This window comes from Corvus hawaiiensis, chromosome 18 (assembly GCF_020740725.1).
Source record: "Corvus hawaiiensis isolate bCorHaw1 chromosome 18, bCorHaw1.pri.cur, whole genome shotgun sequence".
Classification (NCBI taxonomy): domain Eukaryota; kingdom Metazoa; phylum Chordata; class Aves; order Passeriformes; family Corvidae; genus Corvus; species Corvus hawaiiensis.
This window is the reverse complement of record NC_063230.1, coordinates 9,642,370-9,662,318: the sequence shown is the minus strand read 5'-3', so window position 1 is coordinate 9,662,318 and position 19,949 is coordinate 9,642,370. Positions and strand designations below refer to the sequence as shown.

At 41.8% G+C, this 19,949-nt stretch overlaps 1 protein-coding gene and 1 non-coding gene across 3 annotated transcripts in view; both read left to right on the top strand.

The window, feature by feature from the left end:
• Nucleotides 1-5,397: 5,397 nt before the first annotated feature.
• Nucleotides 5,398-5,536, top strand: LOC125335593. Its single transcript, XR_007207494.1, has one exon. It is a non-coding gene; the product is annotated as a small nucleolar RNA SNORA49 (small nucleolar RNA).
• A 3,453-nt stretch (nt 5,537-8,989) lies between these two features.
• EP400 (E1A binding protein p400) overlaps nt 8,990-19,949 on the top strand; it is a 47,831-nt gene continuing 36,871 nt past the window's right edge. The window contains exons 1-6 of one of the 2 annotated variants that reach the window (XM_048322400.1): nt 8,990-9,095; nt 10,946-12,298; nt 14,413-14,523; nt 18,138-18,228; nt 18,651-18,758; nt 19,457-19,836. In XM_048322400.1, the coding sequence (XP_048178357.1) occupies nt 10,976-12,298; nt 14,413-14,523; nt 18,138-18,228; nt 18,651-18,758; nt 19,457-19,836 (2,013 nt within the window). In that variant the 5' untranslated portion in view covers nt 8,990-9,095; nt 10,946-10,975. The remainder of the gene's footprint in view (nt 9,096-10,945; nt 12,299-14,412; nt 14,524-18,137; nt 18,229-18,650; nt 18,759-19,456; nt 19,837-19,949) is intronic. The other variant, XM_048322401.1, reaches the window with a different exon arrangement.

The following is a 19,949-nucleotide window of genomic DNA, read 5'->3' as shown; positions in this document are numbered from 1 at the left end:
CCTCTGAGCCTAATTTGTTGCTTTCCTTAATTAATGTTGTTGCATGCAATTTTTCCCTTTTGGTCATTTGATACCCTGATAGAGATTGGTTGTGTAGTTGTCAACTTTCTGCAGGATGTTGTTAGCAAAGATCTTGTCAGGTTGAAGAGTGGATAAGTACATCCTAGACTGGCATGCTGATTGAGTCACATCTTCAGAGCTTTCAGACAGGTGTATTGGGGTGTGGTGCAAAGTTGATTTCACGAGCTATATAATAGGCTGTATTTCCACTTTCTTTGGTTCTCTCTGTCATTTCACTATTTTCTTTACTGAAATTGCAATTTTTAAAAGTCTCTCTGCAGGTGGAATGCCTCCTGTCCTTCAAGTGGCTCAGCAGATTAGCTAGGAGGAAAACCAACAGCAAAATGGACCAAATTTGTCAAGTTTGCTTAATTCCTTACCCAGTCCACACAGCAGGAACCCAGCTCTGCCTCAGCAGGTACAACCAGCAGGCTGGGATAAGAACCATGTTCGTGTGGTCCCAGTTCCAGTTCCCTCACCACAACAGGTATCACATTTGTATATTAGCTTGCATGGGGAGTGTTGACCTTTGTGTTTTGTGTGGAGACTTTGTGGAGGGCAGAAACTTTTACTTCAACCTGGGGAGAAAGGAGCAAATAATTCCAGTAGTTCTTGCAGATGACTTTGCCAAGCCTGATAATTTGCTCAGCTGGGTATGAATCTTTCTTTACAATAAAACTTTGTGTTCATTTAAATTTAGAATGCTCTGTGGATACCTGTGTCTCTCCTTTGGTTTTAATTAGTGCTGCACACATACATGATTTTTCTTGAAGAAAGGAAAGGGGTGAGAAGGAATCAGATACATTCTCTAGGGAAGTAGCACTTGTTCTTGTAATGAAATCCTAGAAGGAGATTTAATTAAACAGAATCCATTATTTTAAATTTTTATGGGCCATTTTAGAATAAGGGGGGAGGGGGGAATGACAATGAAAATTTGTGCTGCTTGTGCTGACTTGCCAGCAGTTGCAGGGTGCTTACATGTGTTAATAAAAATGCCAGAAACTAAATGTATTTTTATATGAACTTTTTAGAGAATTTTGGCCATCTGCCATCATCATATTTAAATTCTGTGAAATTTCTCACTGAACCAGCCCTGCACTTCTGATGAGATCTAGGGGTGCTATATTTTAGGAGAAAAAACAAAAGTTCTCAGGATTGAGTACCACTGCATCCCAAGCTTCTCTACTGATTTTTCCTATTACTGCTGCCTCACAAAGTCCTCAGAGACTTTACATAAAGCTGCACAAAATGCATTATTCATTATCTTTTAATAAGGTGCAACTTCAAACACCGTGGAATGTTTCCAAGGACTGAATAATCATTTCTATTGATCATCCATGTAACCTTTTAACATTTTTCACAGTGTCTTGGTTTTGTCTTGTGCAGTAGGAAACATGTTTAATTATGTTTACTTAAAGGAAAATTAAATTCTTCAGTGAATATCAGCACTGAGGAAAGAAGGTTTATGGTCTCTGAAACAAACTCCATGTGGTCCCACAGCACAAATCACACCATGATTATCTTTTTGGAAGGAATGCAGTGCATGGCAACTGATTTTTTTTCAAGAAAGAAGATGAAAGATGGTAACTGCCAAGAGAGTAATGTGAAATTGATATTTTCAACCAGAAAAGGATGGGCAGCACTTTCATGGTTAGGATATGATCACTGAGAATCTGAGAGTTTGGGGTTGCCTCTGCACTGTTTATAAACTTAAACAGTACTCCTAAAGGGATTGTAATTATTTTCTTTCTTTAGAAATATGCTTTTTAGATAGAATTGAGTAAAACCTTAAAATAATTTTATGGTTTGATTTTAGGGTTAGTGTGTCAAGGTGAAAATAGATGGGTCTGGAATGCCAGTTCTACAAAGGCAAATGTTTTAATCAGAAGCATTGAATTATCTGCAGAGCTTGTCGTTTGAGGGTGCTGCCCTGTTCGTGACTCCTGGTAACATGAGCATAATGCTCTATTTCCATGGTGTGGGTTGTTGGAACCTTTTAAAGTAACGACAGCTGCTCTCTGCAAAGTCACATGACACCTGGCTCTTCCACGTTCCACTTTAATTCTGCCATCAGCTGTGAGCTTTTTAAACATTCTCAGATACTGTGGTATTATTACCATTATTTTTTTTTAACTGCAGCTGAATAGTAATAAAATATTTCTTTACTTTGTGGTGTTTTTTTTTTTTCTTTTACTATAACTTAAGCACACAGACTGGTCTCTCTTTGATGTGATTGGAATGGAAAACCAAATTACTTGCTACGAAGCACAAATGCTGCCAAAACTGAAGCTAACCGGAAAGTTTATTGAAGAGATCTACTGCTCCCCTTGATCATCCAGACTTAAGCCAGGGAAGCTCAAACTAAATAGGTATGTAGTGTTCAGGTGATTGATTTATTTTTTATTAATTTGTTTTTTTTGAGTAACAGGTGAAAACAGGTCATATTTGTGAGGACTGAGAGGATTCGTTCAGAATTATTTGTTTCTCTTGTTATCCCTTTTTTCCAAACTGATCACTGCCAAAGACTGTATGCCAGTCTTCTGAGGGAAAGAGGAGGGCTTCTTATTCCTTAATAGTTGTTTTCATTTATGAAGGCTCAGTTTTGATCTTTCCTGCCACGCTTAAGAATTGAAGTCACTTGTGGTTTTGATCAAACACTGAAAATTGCTTCTGGAGTAGAGTTTCCTAAGCAGAATAATTAAATCTTCTCCTTCTAGTTAATTTTAAGTTTAAGATGTACTTGCAAAACACTTAAAGAAGATTTTTGGGGGGCAGAGGGGAGGGCAGGGGGAGGAAAAGATGTTAAATTTTGAGCTTGTTTGTTTTTTGCTCTTGAGTCTTCCCTCAGAAGAGAAGTTGGGAGGGTCCAGTTTTGAGTCTTGGAGCAAACGTAATTCTGCTGTAGAGCAATGTAGAGTTAAATCTTACAATAAATCAGCCTGATGTAAGCAGAGTATGGTTAATGAAGCCCAAGACAGATTGTGTGACACGTGGCTGTGACAGGTGACAAGGAGGATGTCCTGCACTAGTGTTATTAGGTTCTTCTGCCAGAAGGGAGCGTAATTAATGTAATTAAGGAATTTAAAGTGATAGCTGAAGTATATATGTAAAACAGAAAAAGAACTCATCCTTTCGCTGTTTAGACATCTTTGGGTTCCTGGAAATGATGCACACAAAATAGTTATTGTGAAGTCAGCTCTTACAACTGCAGTGGTTTTGAAACCATACCCATAAATAAGGCTTTGCTCCGTTAAGAAGTTTGACCCTTATTAGCATCTTTTGGGGAGTTCTCTTGCTGTCTCCAGGCTCCAAAGATGATTAAGGGATATGGGAGTTCTGTTACGCCCCTTCCATGTAATCCTTCAGAGATGACTGGAGCATCAGAGCATTTGGTGTACTTGAATTTTACAGTATAGCGTGTTTCTTCTGCATGTTGAGAGAAGCAGAATCCCTCCTGCCATATGCTCTTCAGCTGGGTACCTCTTTCAGCTCAGATTACTCACTAAAAATAATATTTTTGCCAGTAGGCATAGAGTAGGAAAGCAGATTTATTTTTCATCACAATACCAAAGCTAACATTTGTCCTTGTATCGCAAGTGTCAGCTTTTCTCCTGCTCTCTTCTCTTTTCATAGTCATTCATAGAATTCTTGCATGAATTAAATTATCCTTATTTTCAACTTTGTTTTTTGCATAAGCTTTATCTGGTCACAATAGATTCAGAAAAGAATTTTGAATTTAAAGGATATCCCAGAAGAAAAAAAGACAGCTAAAGGAACACCTGGACAAACTGTACTTCTGGAATGAGCGTCGTTGTTCCAGAACCCCCCTGTATGGCAGAGACCTGTTGGAAACTTGCTCTTGGATCAGTGAAAGAAAAATCTCTCAGCATTGTTCTGCCAGGATTAACAAGTGGTGCTGGACTGGCTTTGCAAATTGCCTTCCATGTTCCAGCACTTCAGAGGTTCTAAGGATCCATTGCAGGAGCTCATTTTGACACTGAAGCAGCAACAGATTGCCCTGAAGGATGTTATGACCAGGTAATTGAGACAAATCCATGTGCAGTCTTTGCATGGATTTGATGGGTGTGTGGTACCCTCCTAACAGGGTATTTAAGTGAACAACTGTAAAATGCTAAATGCTAGATAAGCTGTTTTGTTTTATCCTTTTTGCAGGCTACATTCCTTTATGCTGAACCTATTTGCATCTCAGATGTATAATTTTGGATCATTCTAGGATCTGAAACTCTCAGTAGTTCCATGGCAACTGTTATTAGTTATGTAACAATTCTACTTTATTTTGACATATCTTGTATTTGTTGTGTTAATACTGACAAAAAAAAGTACGAAGTGTAGTAAGCTTATCTTGGTAACTTTAGGGATAGTGGCAATTTCCTCTTCAGTGTTTTTGCATTTACTTGATGTCAACATAAAACTTCATGTCCTGATTTACTTTTTACATTTAGCCAGGTGCTTTGTGCTGCTTTGCAAATATTACTGGTTTTGAATAGTTAATAGCCCAAGCAGTTAAAACTTAGTATAATGAAGTTTTGATTTGTTTTGCAGAGATCTGTGTGTGTTTCCAGCTGTAGCTGTTGCTCCTCTATGTTTGCATGGAGAAAATCCTCCTTACACATGTACCCATGGAATGAAACTCTTGCAGTTCAGTCTCAAAGAACAGAGATGGTGCAGCATGACTCAGGTATTAAACACCCACCACTGGTTACACCTGTGTGCAGGGGCTTTCTCTAATTGTGTGACCGGCAGAACCTTCAGGTTCTCCTTTTTTAACTAGGCAAGCTGGAAACTCTGGCTGGCCTACTTTGGAAGCTGAAAGTGGAGGGAGAGCAGGTACTGATTTTGACACAGGTGATTGCAATGCTCGACATCCTGGAGCTTTTCCTGAACTTCCATCTCCTCATGTGAGTGAGAGTTAGTGAGTGGTGCTCACAGCTGGCATTATCTGGTAAGAGGATCTCTTACTCAAGCTAGGAGTGAAGAGATGCTCATAGTGGGAGGGAAAATGCTAAAGGAAAGTCTAATACATTTGCAAGATTCATTTGCATAATTTCTTTACTTATTGAAGCAAATTATGTATGTAGCTGCAGCACAAATATGTAATTATATATGAAATATGTCGGTCATATTACTATTTGATGAGGCATCTAAGGTGTTTCCAAGGAGTATGCCACTAGTTATCCTACATTTATGAGCAATTTGTGCTTCAAATGCAGATGTTTTATTTCACAATAGCCATTTGATTAATTGTTTTTGCTTTCATTATCTGTAGCTATTTACATTGTTAGTACTTTAAGTGTGGTTGGTGTTTTTATCTTGGCAGTTCCTCAGCCTTACTCCAGGGGCTTCTGTTTTTCATGGAGTGCCCTGGCATTGCCTGAGGATAAATTGAAAGTATGCTCCTTTCCCTCCCCAGTAAGATTCTCTATATCCTCTGGGGCCTACAATTTGAGCAAACATTGACAATATAGTTAAGTTTTTCTTACTTTTTGCTCCAAATTGCATTGTTATGCTTTCTGTCAGATGCAGTATAAAACACAAAAGAATACTTTGCCTTAAAGCAACACAAGGCAGCACAACAGAAGGAATTTGATTAGACAACAGACAAGAAAAATGATGGAGCGCTACAGGAATAACAACTCAGGTGTGCTTAGTCATAGGACATGATGTGATTACTGTAATAGATCTCTAGATTTTTATCTAGCTGACTGCTCCATAAATTAATAGCTTTAATTGTAGACAGATTAATTATGAATTGTGTAGATCTGTAATGTGGGCAGTCAGATAACTTAAAATGTTTGCATGCTTAATGTAGGTTGGGGAAGTAACAAGAAAGCAATTTTTCCAACCTTCTCACTCTGTTAAGAAAAAGTTTATTTAGAGATGTATCCTTTATTAATGAATTTGTACCTAAGTTGCTTGTTTCCCCATTTTAGGAATTCATTAAAAACTTCAACCAAGGCAAGTGAGTCTTCTGTGCTGTCCTTTCTTCCCACATTCCTTCCACAGGTGTCAGTCACACAGATGTGATTATTGTTGTCTTCTGTGACATTGATTTAGATCTGCTGATGGACACAAAGACTAAGGGATGGTGTGACAAAATTGCAACAGGCAGAGATACCCACATATACAGGTGACTTTCATGCTAAGAAATAGTTACTGGTGTATTAAAATCAAAAATAGAGAGAAGATGGTTTGGGGTGAAACTAGGATTTTGGGTTGAGGTCATCCTTCTAGTTTAAGTAGCTTGGTCTTTTAAGATCCCTTCAAAGATTATATAATATTTCTTCCCTTCAGACTAGAGGGAAAATGAAAATCATGTCCTTTCCACACTGCCTCTTCTGTTCGTGTCTTTCCCTCCCACTTCCATCTAAGAAACCATCTGGACTTCTGTGTTAGGACAGCCAAAATAAACGTGGGTGTTTTCAGCTCTTGGTAAACAAGAAATGTCATTCTTGATTATCACTGGATTTCAGATCCACCAGTGATGAGATGCTGTTTGTGTAGTTCTAAGATGTACTTGAAAGCTTCTCCTGAGTGACTGTTTCTTTTCTTGGAAGGATGTCCTGAGAGCAGAAGGAATGTAATGGGTTTCTTTGTCTTGCAGGCTTGTAAGTGGTAATTCTGTTGAAGAGAGGCTGTTGAAAAAGAGTATTGAACATCTGATTCAAGAACTGGCTGCTCACTGAGGTGATTGTTCCACAGACTTTTTGTCTCAGGTACTGTAACATTAAGAATGTGAGCAGTTGTTATTTAATGATACATAAAAAATAAGTGTTTTACTTGATCTGAGTCAGAATTTTGAACAAGTAGTGGTGTATTTGTTTCTAGGCTTGTTTGGGAACCAGTGATATATGTTCACAGTTAAATTCAGTAGAAATCCTGAACTGTCAGCTCATATAGAAAATCAGAAGGTAACAATATCTAGTAATAAAACTTTGCTTGTTCCAATGATAAAGTTACCCTTTAATGACATTGTTTTAATCAATCAGAAGCAACATCTCCTGCAGCAAAAGCTGTCAAATACATCTGCAATCTGACTTTTCTAAACTTGATTTTAGGATGACTAAAATTTTTTTGACATCATGTCTTATCTTATTGAATACTTCAAAACATGTTTCCATAAGGTTCTTTGCTTTGCATATGGAAAAGAGGATTCTGTGAGAGACTGTCTGAGCTAAGAAATGCTGTAGATGGAGAGTTGTATGACACAGGAAACACCATGGCTCCTACTCAGTCAGAACAGCTGGCCAGCTTGGTGGACCAGGTATGGGGATTTCTCTGTTTTTATGTAAACCTTTAGAAAAATTTGGTATTTACTTTCCTGTACATCAAGTGGCTTCTGTAAAGTACCTTGTTTCCGATCCATTTACATCAAACAGTTCTGTGCAAATTTAAATACTGAAACACTCATGGCAGGTAATTTGAGCTTGTCGATAGATCTGTTCTTGTTCTGAAACATTTAAGTTACCAAATGCTCTCTTGAGGGTTGTGAAGTGCTTTGAACCAAATTGTATCTTGTGTTGTAAAACTGTTTCACAGTCCTGTGCTTTGCCAGGTATTTGCATTTTTTTCTTAAAGGTCTTGGATCATGTCAGAGATGTGGTTAACTCTTGTAACTATGTTTATCACTCTCCAAAGCAAAATCGTTACATAAAAACCATTGCAGGTCCGGAGGGAAAGATGAGTTGAAGTTGAAACATGCTTGCATTGTGAGGACTTGGGGGCTTCTGGGGTCTTTTATTTATTAATTTTTTAAATTCCTCATTGCTTTACAGTACTACACGAGTGTTTCTAAGCAGAAACATAACCATATTTTAGAATTTTGAATAGCTTGCTATACAAGCAAATGTTAGTAAATACCTTTTCCTGACAGTATGACTAATATAGCTTTTATTTATTACATTTCCATACGCTTAGGAATATAAATTTCCCCAATGTTATGACAATATTACCTTGGATGTATCATTTTGCACTACCAGAATGTTAAAAGTAAGGGAGGGGAGCTGTTTATTTTAAGTGGCAGGATATGAATTGTCTTCAGTCAAGACTATTGATAACTATGAATTTTGAGACAGGGCATTTTTGATTATGTAATTTTGGTACCTAAGCCTTCACTTTGTATTTATTCCAGAACACAGGTGGTCATCCTCTTCGTGTTAGACAAGCCTATGCTAAAGACCAGAATTCTGAGCATACTCAAATCTATATGAATCACTTTGAGTTGATGACAATGACTACTAGAAAAAGAAGTTCCTCAAATAGGTTTCTGTAGGTTTAATTCTACTGTCAATAATTTTTCCCAGATTTAATAGTAAATCACTTTGGTGGCCTGATTGGTGAATTTTTTTTCTCTTAAGCGTGAATATATTTCGTGGGGGCCTTTCTCTTGTCAAAGGCTCTGTGATGACCTTTAGCCTTAAGGTAAAATAGTGTGTTTACTATCCAAGAATCAGATCCGTGCTCGTGCTGATGTAAAGAAAAGCTTTAAGATGTCCGTGCTCTGAGCCTCCCTGCAGGCACTGACAGACCCCATGGTCCCCTCTCAGCTGCCTCTTCTCGAGGCAGAATAGCCCCAGCTCCTTCAGCCTTTCCCCGTAAGAGAGATGCTCCAGCCCCTTCATCACCTTTGTTTCCCTCGGCTGGCCCCGCTCCAGGCGCTCCCAGTCTCTCCTGTCCTGAGGAGTACAAGCCCCGCGAGCTGCAAGTGTGGATTTTTACACCGTGTCTTGAAGAGAAGCGTCAGCCCCGCTCCCTGCGCGGACATAAACTACCCTTCACTCGGTCCTTGCCCTCCCTTGCCTCACTACAACAAATATAACTTAGCACCCGTTCCTATCGCGACAGGACCCGCGGGCAGCCTCCCCGCTGTGCGCAGGCGCGGCGCTGGCGCAGGCGCGGCGCGGCCGGTGGGTGTTGGCGCAGGCGCGGCGGGACGCGGTTTGTCTCCTGCCGGCGCTGGTAGCGGCGCCCCCGCCCGCGCTTCCTGCCCGCAGCGAATGGAACCCGCGGCGCCCGCGGTAAGTGCGGCCCGCGGGGCCCGCCCGGGCCCGGCTGCGCGCCCCGCTCCGCCCCGCGCGGCCCCCGGCAGCCCCGCCGCCGCACCGGGGGCGGCCGCGGAGGGAAGGGCCCGCCCGGCGCGAGGCGGGGGACGCGGGACGGGCAGGGCAGGGCCGGGCCGGGGGAGCGCGGCCCCGACGGGGGGAGCCCCGGGCGGGGGGAGTCCTCGCGGAGCGGCGGCGGAGAGGCCGGGGTTCGCCCCTGGCCCGGGCGGGCCCACCGCCCTGCTCGCACACAAAAGGCGATCCCTTGCTTCGGGACCTCCCTTATCGGCCTGTAATTAATTAAGTGTTTTCACTGGAGCCGTAAGTGTTAGTGAGGTGCGAGTAATTAAAATAATAAGACCTTGTTGCTGGTGGTATCGTTTGAATCTTAATTATTTGGTATCGGCGCTGTGAAATAACCACAATACCTCGAAGAATTGCAGTATTGTTAAATCTTTTGGAAAAGGGGCCTGTAAGGAGTGCAGTTTTTTCCCCTTCCCGCTCTGCTCAGGGAGCTCGCTTAGGTTTGAGCTCCCGGCAGTGGGAGAGGCGAGCCCCGCCGGGATGAGCCCCAGGGCAGGAGAGGCGGAACCGGCCCGGCGGGGTCGTTGTGCCGGCTGCGCTCCCAGGACCCCCGGCACGGCAGCTCCCGGGCTTTCGGCCCCCTGTCGTTGCTGGCACGTGTGTGACAGCGCTGCTTTGCTCCACCTTCCCGGACAGTCGCCTCTTTCCCGGTGCAAGGAAGGGAAAATCTCCATCCCCAGGGCTTGGGCGGATTGCTGCAGATAGCGCAGGACAGGGCAGCGGAGGGTTGTGATGTGTTCCCTGCCTGGGCAGCGGAGGAGCGGGAGAGCCGGCAGCACCCGCTGCATCCCGAGCTTCCCAGTAGTGCTGCCGTGCCGGTGTGCTGCTGCCTGTTGCCACTTGCGACCAACTTGGAGTTAGGAACGCAAAGGAGTGGCAGCATGTTTGTGTATGTTTGGCCTGAAATGCTAAAAATGAAAGTGTTGTTTTCAAAATAGGAGAGATTTTGGAAGGAGCAAAACCCCATCAGGTTTCGTTTTCTCTTGCTGCTGTTTCTGTGTGAATCCCAGCCCTGAATCTACCTGTCAGTGCATGTCATTGGAATTTTTGTTTGTCTGTGATTGAAATACAAAACCAGAACGTTTTTGGATTTCTGGGTAGCTTGACTCAATAAGCAGCATTTTAAATAAAATGCAGATTTAGTTAATTTTCATCTCTTTATGTGTTCTGAAGCAAGGAGAAGGGAAAGTTAAGCATCAAGTACAGTAGTTTTACATACATTTAGATGATTTGGCCTTCAGTAGCTAGAACAATAAAGTTGAATAGTCTGTCCATATTCATGTTTTTGGTTACTGCTGAAACAATGGACTATATGTTTTAAGCTCTTATGTTTGCAAGAACTTTGTATTAAGAGTTAAAGACACCAAAGTGCTGGGAATAATGAACCCAAAAAAAAGAGTAGATGTCTTTTATACTGGAGACTGTCATTTCTTGAAGTTCTACGGCAAGGGAAAAAGTCCTGTTTGGATTTTTTTATTCTTTGAAGTCATTCTACCTAGCTAAGGGGAGCATAGCATTTATAAAACTATTCAGTAGTGTTATTAACTAGAGAAATTTATGAGGGTTGAAGTGAGCCTTTGTTGTGCTGAGGGTTTTGGATAATTTGAATCATTTTAAGTAACTGCAAAACCAGGATAACAGAGTTCTTACAATAAGGTAATCTTTCTAGTTGTAACTAAATAGTTTCAGTTGCAGAAGAGTTTTTACCTTCCCTGAATTTCTGTTTTTATGTATTTCTTTAGAGCATACTGTAAAACCTTAGATCAGTGAGAATGCACCATGGCAATGGTCCTCAGAATGCCCAGCGCCAGCTCCAGAGATCCAGGTCCTTCACAGGCAGCGAGGGAGAAGAACAACAGGCAAATTTACCCCAGTCCCCCGCAGCCTCTTTTGCGCCTTCTGCAAGTCCCTCTGCGCCGCAGTCCCCCAGTTACCAAATCCAGCAGTTTATCATGAGCCGGAGCCCGGTGGCCGGGCAGAATGTGAACATCACCCTGCAGAACGTGGGCCCGGTGGCCTCGGGCAACCAGCAGATAACGCTCACCCCACTGCCACTTCCAAACCCGACGTCTCCGAGCTTTCAGTTCAGCCCCCAGCAGAGGCGCTTTGAGCATGGATCCCCCTCGTACATCCAAGTCACCTCCCCACTGCCTCAGCAAGTGCAGTCCCAGAGCCCCACCCAGCCTAACCCGGTGCCGGTGCAGACGCTGCCCAACGTCCGGGCGGGCACTCCCGGGCCTGGCCTGGGGATGTGCAGCCAGAGCCCGACCAGAGGATTTGTGGATGCGAGCGTGCTCGTGAGACAGATCAGCCTGAGTCCTTCCAACGGCGGGCACTTTGTGTACCAGGAAGGACCGGGAATTGCACAAATTGCTCAAGGAGCTGCTGCACAAGTGCAGCTTCCATCGTCTGGGACGCCTGCCACGGTGAGGGAGCGCAGGCTTTCGCAGCCTCACTCGCAGTCTGGGGGCACCATCCACCACCTCGGGCCTCAGAGCCCCGTGGCCAGCGGGGCAAATATGCAATCTTTGACTAGCCCGGGCCACATCACAACAACGAGCTTGCCACCCCAAATCAGCAATATTATCCAGGGGCAACTTATGCAACAGCAGCAGCAAGTGCTTCAAGGGCAGCAGCTGAGTAGACCCATTGGATTTGACAGGACTTCTGGTGGATTGATAGCAGGAGTTGGAGGACCGAGTGCGTTTGGAATGACATCACCTCCTCCTCCCACAAGTCCTTCACGGGCCACTGTGCCACAGGGGCTGTCGAGTCTTCCTCTCACTCCTGCAGCTAACACAGCAGTGAAAAAACAACCTAAAAAGTTGGAGGAGATTCCTCCTGCCAACCAAGAAACTGCTCAAATGAGAAAACTCTGTTTGGATCATCACCACAAGCAGATGGAAATTCTTAAGGAAACTTTTAAAGAATGTTTGATTGAACTGTTTTTCCTGCAACATCTTCAAGGGAATATGATGGACTTTTTAGCTTTTAAGAAGAAACATTGTGTTCCTCTGCAAGCATACCTGAGGCAAAATGACTTGGATCTCGAGGAGGAAGAAGAGGAAGAGCAATCTGAGGTCATCAATGATGAGGTAAGAAACTTTTTTGGAATAAAATCGTAGATGAAGTTGTAGCACTGGGATTGTGGAGTATTAAAAAATGTGATAGCACATGAAAAATAATTTCTTCTTGATGAAGTATGGCAGTTTTGCATAAAATAGTTGGCCTGAGAGAATGAACTTCTGCTGGGTAGTGTGATTTGATGGGTCAGTTTGAGTGTGCTGTTAGACTTAGGGATTTAAAATAAAAGAATAAGAAGTGAAAGGAGCTTTCACTGTCCTAGTTGCACACAAAGATGGTATTAGTGTGGAAATGGTTTTAAGCTCTTGGAATGGTTATAACTAGGAATTATAGTTTCAATTTCACTTAACTAGACTTGGACAAACAAAAAAGAATGAGCAAAAGCATTACAAGAGGTTAGCCTGACTCATTTGACTTCTAACCATAGATGTTACTGAAGTTCAGTGTTGCTGCAGCCAACAGAAGGTGTGAATTAGTCTAATTAGTGAGAGAGAACATGTGTAAAGGTCCACAGACACGCTTTAGGTTATTTAGGCTGCCCTGGAGCTCTGTGTATGCGTTGCTGTCTAAAGGATTAACAGCCAGCACTTAACAGACTGGACATTGACAAGTTCACTTTGTTCCTTATGCAAAGGTTTAAATTACTAACTAGCTTGAATTCACTGTTTATTAATGGCAAAGAACTTGAAAGAAGCTTGCCACAAACAGGTGCTGTGCAGCTTTTCCTGCACATTTGTACCCATCCGTGGGTGCTGGAGCACTGGCCTGGTGCAGAGCCTGCCCACAAGCCAACATGGCAAGTGGTTGCAGCAGGGTAGATAGAACTTCAGCCCCTGCACCACTTGGCACTCATAAATATCCTCTAAAATTTGTGAAAATATCTATGGATATGTAGTTGCCAGTTTGTAGAAGAACCAATACTATGTAAAGAACCTTGTGTTGCTTTGAATATCTTTTGGAAATGAGTGCCTTCGGTGAAATTTGATGACTCTTAGGTATGAATCACTAGCAATCATCTTAAACCCCAATTCAGTTGGAATTTGTGGGAAATTTTAACGCAATAATGGCTGAAGTTTATTTTATTCATTGCTTTGTTGTCTAAACTTCTTAGTTAGGAAAGATTTATTTCTGCTTGTGACAGTTATTGACAATTTTGAAGGAATAATTTCTTTATATAGTAACATAAAAGCTAGCCTGTTACTGTAATTTATTGACAATGGATATTCAGTATTTTTGTTTCACCTAGTTTGTGTTTTGTCAAATTGTTTAGGTGTTCTTGTTGGGTTGCGTGTTTGTCAGCTGAAATAACCAGGTATTTGTAACTACCATCTGCACACTTGGAGGGATCTTTAGTGGGTGTAAATTGTACAGGTTCATTGAAGTCAGTGGTGCTGCTACACTTTAAATGAGTTGAGGCTCTACCCCTCTGTGTTTCGGGTTGAGAATTTGCTGTACTTCGCTGCCTTCTCGTGGTGGATCCTCTTTTGTTTGTGGAAGCTGCTTGTCCCTGTAACTGCTGGAGAATTTTGCAGAGTGCAACAGCAAAAGCCTTAATGTGTTTTCAAGTGATGAATTCTTCTGAAAGATTAAGACATCTTTTGAGTATGTTCTTTGTATTTTTTTGTCGTCTTCTGTTTTATTTCCCCCTCCCCCTCTTTATCACTTTCTGCTAAAGCAACATGCTTCATCTCTTGCCTGGAAGGTTGATCTCTTTGGGAATTCAAGGGGAGAGTGAATGGTGGCTGTGCTCATTGCTTAAGTAAATGTTGAAGCTCTCTTACGTTCAAACTGTCTGTCATGCTAATTTGTTGTCCGTTAGCAGCAGCAATCATTAAATTTAAAACACACTTTTATGTTAACTGGATTTAAGAAAACATTTCCAGTGATGAGAAGTCACAATAAACAGTCAAGGCTGTGCTCTGTTCTGCTATAAAAAGTAAGACAGAACTCTAAAAATGGGCTGTGCTCGAAGCAAGCTGCACTGATGGTGGTTTAGTTATTATCCCCTCTTCAGTGAGGTGCCATCAGTACCAAAGGAGTGTGTTGAACAGTTAAAAAAAAAGAAAAACTTTTAAAAAGAAAATGATTCTCCCTTCTTTTTTTTTTCCCAAAATATTTCTCTCAGGTAAAGGTTGTGACAGGAAAGGATGGGCAGACTGGTACTCCTGTCGCTATAGCAACCCAGCTTCCTCCAAATGTTTCTGCTGCTTTTTCATCCCAGCAGCAACCATTTCAGGTACTTTTCAATGGTTCTAAAATGTAGTTTCATCCCAGATTTTTTTTCTTCATTCAGATTTGATATTTCTTAGATGAATTAGAATTTTCCCAAAAGCCCATCCCTTATCATCTAAACAAAACCAAAAAACCTTTGCAGTCTTCAAATGCATCAGTATAACTGAAGCCTTGAGGAAGTTAAAGCTTTGTCTCCAGGTTGCTGGCTTATTGCATTAACTTTCAGCTTGAATGTTTTCACTTTGGTTTGTTTGTCTTTTGTATCCCTAATGCATTTGGTTCATTTGTGCATTCTGCGTAGTGATAATATGGATTCTTTGTCTGTGGCATTGTAATTGTGGATTTCTTCTAAAATTCTTTTCTTTTTTTTTTTTTTCCCCTTATGTATTAAAGGTTTTAAATGTGGCTACAGAAGGTTTTGGATTTGCCTTCCCTGAAATGTGTTAAACAACACTACTAATCCTCTGACAGAATTTGTTTTAAATAATTGACTGCTTTCCATTAGCTCTGCTGTAAATGTTGGGAAGAAGAAACAGAAGTGCTTATTTTTATTATAAAGGTCCTTTTTAACAGTTTTTTTCTTTTTTCATGAGGAATGCTGAAGAAAGTCAAGAAATAAATGTGATCATCAGTTAAAATTTTTGTGTATCAGTGATAATGCAACTTTTTGGTTCAGTGTGGTTTTATGCAGCTGCCTTCAACTCTGACATCACCGCATACATGCCCTGAGAAGTAATACACCCTAATTCCATCTGCAACTAAAATATTTACCTTTTAGCTCAATGACATGCTCAGCAGGTGTTGTGAATTACTCTGCTGTACCACAGCAGCTGTACAGTCTGTGCTGCCTTCATCTAGCTTTGGAAATGGGAAGTTAAATGAAATACAAGCTGGGTTGTGTTCCTGTGTGTAACAAATGGGATGTTCCCTGTGATACTGTACAAAGGAGTTGTGTAGTGAAGGGGATTGCACTGAGAGTTCTTCCTTATGGCCAGTACTGGCGTGTCTTGGAAGTCTCCTTAGGTAGTCAGGCTTTATTTAAGCTGTTTAAAATAGCTAATGTTCTATCAGGTTATTTATTGTAGCGATTAGGGTTATCATCAAGCTGTAGCTGCAGCAGTGATGATACTTTTGAAGGTGTTGTACCATTTCAGACCATTTTCAGAGAAATTGGTTCATGCTAAACATGTACAAAACTCTGTGTGACACTGACATTTTAGCACAAACTGCTAACAGAAAGTGGCGTTTCTTTCCATCAGTCTTGCTTTTTGCAACTGTTTATGGAGAAATAATGTGTCCCAATCAGCATCACCATTCAAATCCCAGTGCATAAACGCAGCACTCAGAGTGATTATTGTGTGCATGCTGCATAATCATGACCTCAGGAGAGCTACATTATTTTAATTAAAGTTGGGGCAGTTTTAGTCTAATATTAGTGGTATGTGACTGCAATTTATAAAGACATAACATGTCTGCTCTCTGAAGAGTCTGACCTAAATTACACGGTGATAATGCGGACAGCTAGGAGGCACGTTCTTAAGAAAATGTCAGTCAAAAATCCTAAAGTAGAGATACAGCCTGAAACTGTGAGTATGCAGTCATCCAGAGGGAGAGTGCAGGTGAAATAAATGGCATTTAATGTGGAGTTTGAGGAATGTACTTTCTTAAACTGATGTCCCAGAAGCATCTGATGCAAATGGGACATAAACTGAATTTGTTAGTCAATTCAGTAGCGTTTACAAAATCAGTTCTTGTGGTTTATTTTGAAAATTCTGTAAATGCCCAGGTCTGTGGTGCTCTGCCAGACACTGGCTGTTGGACCTGAAATACGCTGCATGTCTGCCTCGTGAGAAGACAAATATTTGAAAACTTAATCCCTATTGAGTGTGAAATGGCAGTGAACCATGAATATGAGTCAGAGATTCTTAAACCCCAAATTTACATCTTAAAGCTGTAGATGTATTGCTGAAGTGGCCACAAATGCCCTCAGAGCAGCAAAGAGATTAAGTGTTATTAATTCATAGCTATTGATTGAGTCTGAGGGGCATGAGATATATTCAGGTCAAAAAGGAGCATTTGAAACCCAGTCATTGTAGGTGATGTTGGCTGTGATTATTAATACCATGCAGTGAAGCACTGAAGATGCAGGATGTCACTGCTGTGATTTAACTCAATATAGGCTGGTGTTTACCTCCATGGATTTAATTTACATTGGTAAAATTTCAGTTAAAATCAGAAAAGAAAATACCTGTGAATAAAGTAAAAGATTCTTATGGGAAATTATTGTCTTTGTATGTTGTCCTAAAAATTTTTCGCATTTGCAAACCCATACTGTACCTCAACATGTTTAAGGCTCTCACCTTCAGAAAATTACACTTTGAGAACTAGAGTGCTAAATGAATTCATTTCCTAGGATGCAGAGACTGCCTTACATAAAGTCTGTGTTTGTATTTTCTGATGGAATCTTTTAAGACGTTTTTTTGGGATAGTCCTTATTTTTCTCATGTTAAGTTTCATAGTAGAATATTTGATACAACATGGCCAAATACTGAGGAGAATTTAAAAATGACTTGGAAACTCAGTGAAAGGAATTGGACTTGCACAGACACTGATGGACATTAATAAGTACTTGCCAGTATGCTGAGGCCCAAAGAGCATGAAAATTGTCATGTACACAAATTTGTTTGCTTCAGTAATCCTGTACATGAGACTGTCACCTGTGTTTGATGCTGAAAGGATTTTCTGGGATATGTTCTTGCCATCATTGCCAGTATTAAATGTAGTGATTTAAAAATAAAAGTTTGAATGTGCTGTGTAATCTTACTGAAGCTAAATTCCAACTTGCTGAATCAGAGCCCAGTGATTCCTTTTGCATCTCAGTATCAAAAATGCTCTTCCAGGCTTCTTAATTCATAGTTTGTGTGCTGTTTATCCTCAGACACAATGGATAGTAATTTCTGATGAGCTCTTATGTCACCTTAGCCTTATGGCAATATTGTTTCTCCTCACTGAGTTTATTAATGAAACTCATTTTGCCAGCTGTGCAAACAGGTACAAGTCCAGCTTCTGGAAACCTGTAACTGGAACTTGTGTAACTTGGCTGAGGTTATTTATTCCATCTTCCCAGCTTTCTCCTGAAATATTTCAACAGTAACTCTCACAAAGCTCTATCCTGAGAGTGAAAGTGGTGGAGACTCAAAAAAGCTTAAACTGTTTTCAGGATGAGGATGAATTTGTGTGTTACTGATGTTCCACACAGATGCACTACACTAATGAAAATTTCCATTAATTAAAAAAAAAATTAGCAAAAAATACTGGGCAGGTTTATTTTTTGCATATCCCATTTTCCTGAGTTTGGTATCACTTAACAAAATGTAGGTGTGCATTATATATAACCAACTTCATCACTGTAAAATTTAAACACAACGAAGAGTATCTGTGCATTGTGGACAACTAAAACTTCATAGCAGATATTGAATGAGTCTTGTTTCCTTTGTTGTACAGCTGTTCTGAAGGACTCGTTCTGTGCTGGCCTCCTTAGATCCCTATGTAAATTCTGTCCTGGTGTTAGACCATCTGCAGATTGAACTTCTGTGATTTGTTTTCTTTTCCCTGTAGCAAACGCATACAGGGACTCCAGGGACGGGGACTGTGAGCACCATAGAGATTGAAGCTTTTAAGAGACAGCAGCAGGCCCTTGCACCAGCAGGTATGTTCCACAGGCACAATTCCACTTCAGTTCTCTTTTCTTTCCTTTCCAAACAGTGATTGGAGCCCACTGTTCTGTAACTGTTGAAATACATTTTTGCCTCACCTTGGGAATCGCCAGATCCTTAGGACTATCTACTGTGACTGGTGCTGTGAGAAGAGTGCACTCCACTCCCAGTAGATAGGCCTGGATTTGTCAGGCATGGAGACATTGTTAGGTTGATTGTTCTGGCTGAGAAGATTGGAGATGGCCACCTTGAAGTCAGAGGGACTCTGCCCCTGGAACATGTTCTTCATAAATGCTACACATGTACAGTAGTCGTAGCTTTCGGAGCTGATGTTGGAATCATGTGTAGTAGTTTGCTTTGTGAAATTGAACCCATTCCATTATACCATGCCATAAATGGAATTTGAATATCACAGATTCGTCTAAGAGACCACGAATTGAAGTGGGCCGTCATGGGATGGTTTTTCAGCACCCGGGTGTGGCTTCAGGAGTTCCTCTTCAACAGCTAATGCCAACGGCACAAGGTACTGTGTCACCACATGCCAGTTGCACATTAATTTAACAAGGAGATGTTGGTGATGGGACTAGAAACTTGGGCTTCCGGCCTGCCAAGATCCTAGTCCCACCACACACTTCTCCATGTAAATTAATACTTGGTATGCAATGCCTGGTTTGTTTAAGGAGCTGAGTGACGGGCTCCAAAGGTGCATGTGGGCATGGAAATACGTCACAGGTGCTGATGCAAAATGGCCAATCTGAGAATTCTGGAACTGAGCCAATGATTTATGAAAAGGAAACCACCTAATTGGAACATCGTGACAAATTTTTATTCATTAGTCATGCCAAGCTTTAGAGTACGTGTTAGAGTGAATGTGTTAAGAACCAAGTAGTATTTAGCCTTGATGCTGTTTTTTTAGGTTAAATTCCATTAGCTCACCAGTCCTTTTTTTTGAGTATACAACATTTAGAAGACCTATAATGACATGCTCTTTTATAGTTGCTGTGCTCCAAATTTTAGTTACAGTCCTGTGCATGAGCTACTTTGTTGTTTATTGTAATGGTGATTTATTTTGTGATTGTGATGTGGTATTTTCAAGTGATGGTGTCTTGTGGCAAAGTAAGTAACAAAACCACTCTATTCGCAGTTGATTTCCTCCTTAAATCAACAGAGAGCATTGGACATTTTAATCTCATCTGTGCCGTGTCTCCTCTTGCCCTGCAGGTGGAATGCCTCCCACTCCCCAGACGGTGCAGCTGACGGGGCAGAAGCAGAGCCAGCAGCAGTACGACCCCTCCAAGGGCCCTCCGGTGCAGAACGCGGCCAGCCTGCACACGCCGCCGCCGCAGCTGCCAGCGCGCCTGCAGCCCGCCAACGTCCCCATGGCGTCGCTCCCGGCCACCCTGCAGCTCCCCCAGCAGCAGCCACAGCTCGTGGAGCCTCCAGCCCAGCCACAGATCCAGGTGAAGATCCAGCCCCAAAGTGTGCCCCTGACGGCCGCTCCGCTTCCAGCACCGCTCCAGCAGCAGGTGCCACCAGCAATCCACGTGCAAGGACAGACGCCCAGCCAAGTGTCGCAGCCTCAAGCTACGATACAGCAACAGGTATGGGAGTGTTAGTGGGGTGGCAATGTGTTTGTTTCCATGGCCGGTAAAATCTAAGAACGCTGTCTTCATTTTTTAATTCCACTGGACACTTAAATCTTTTCCTTGTAGAA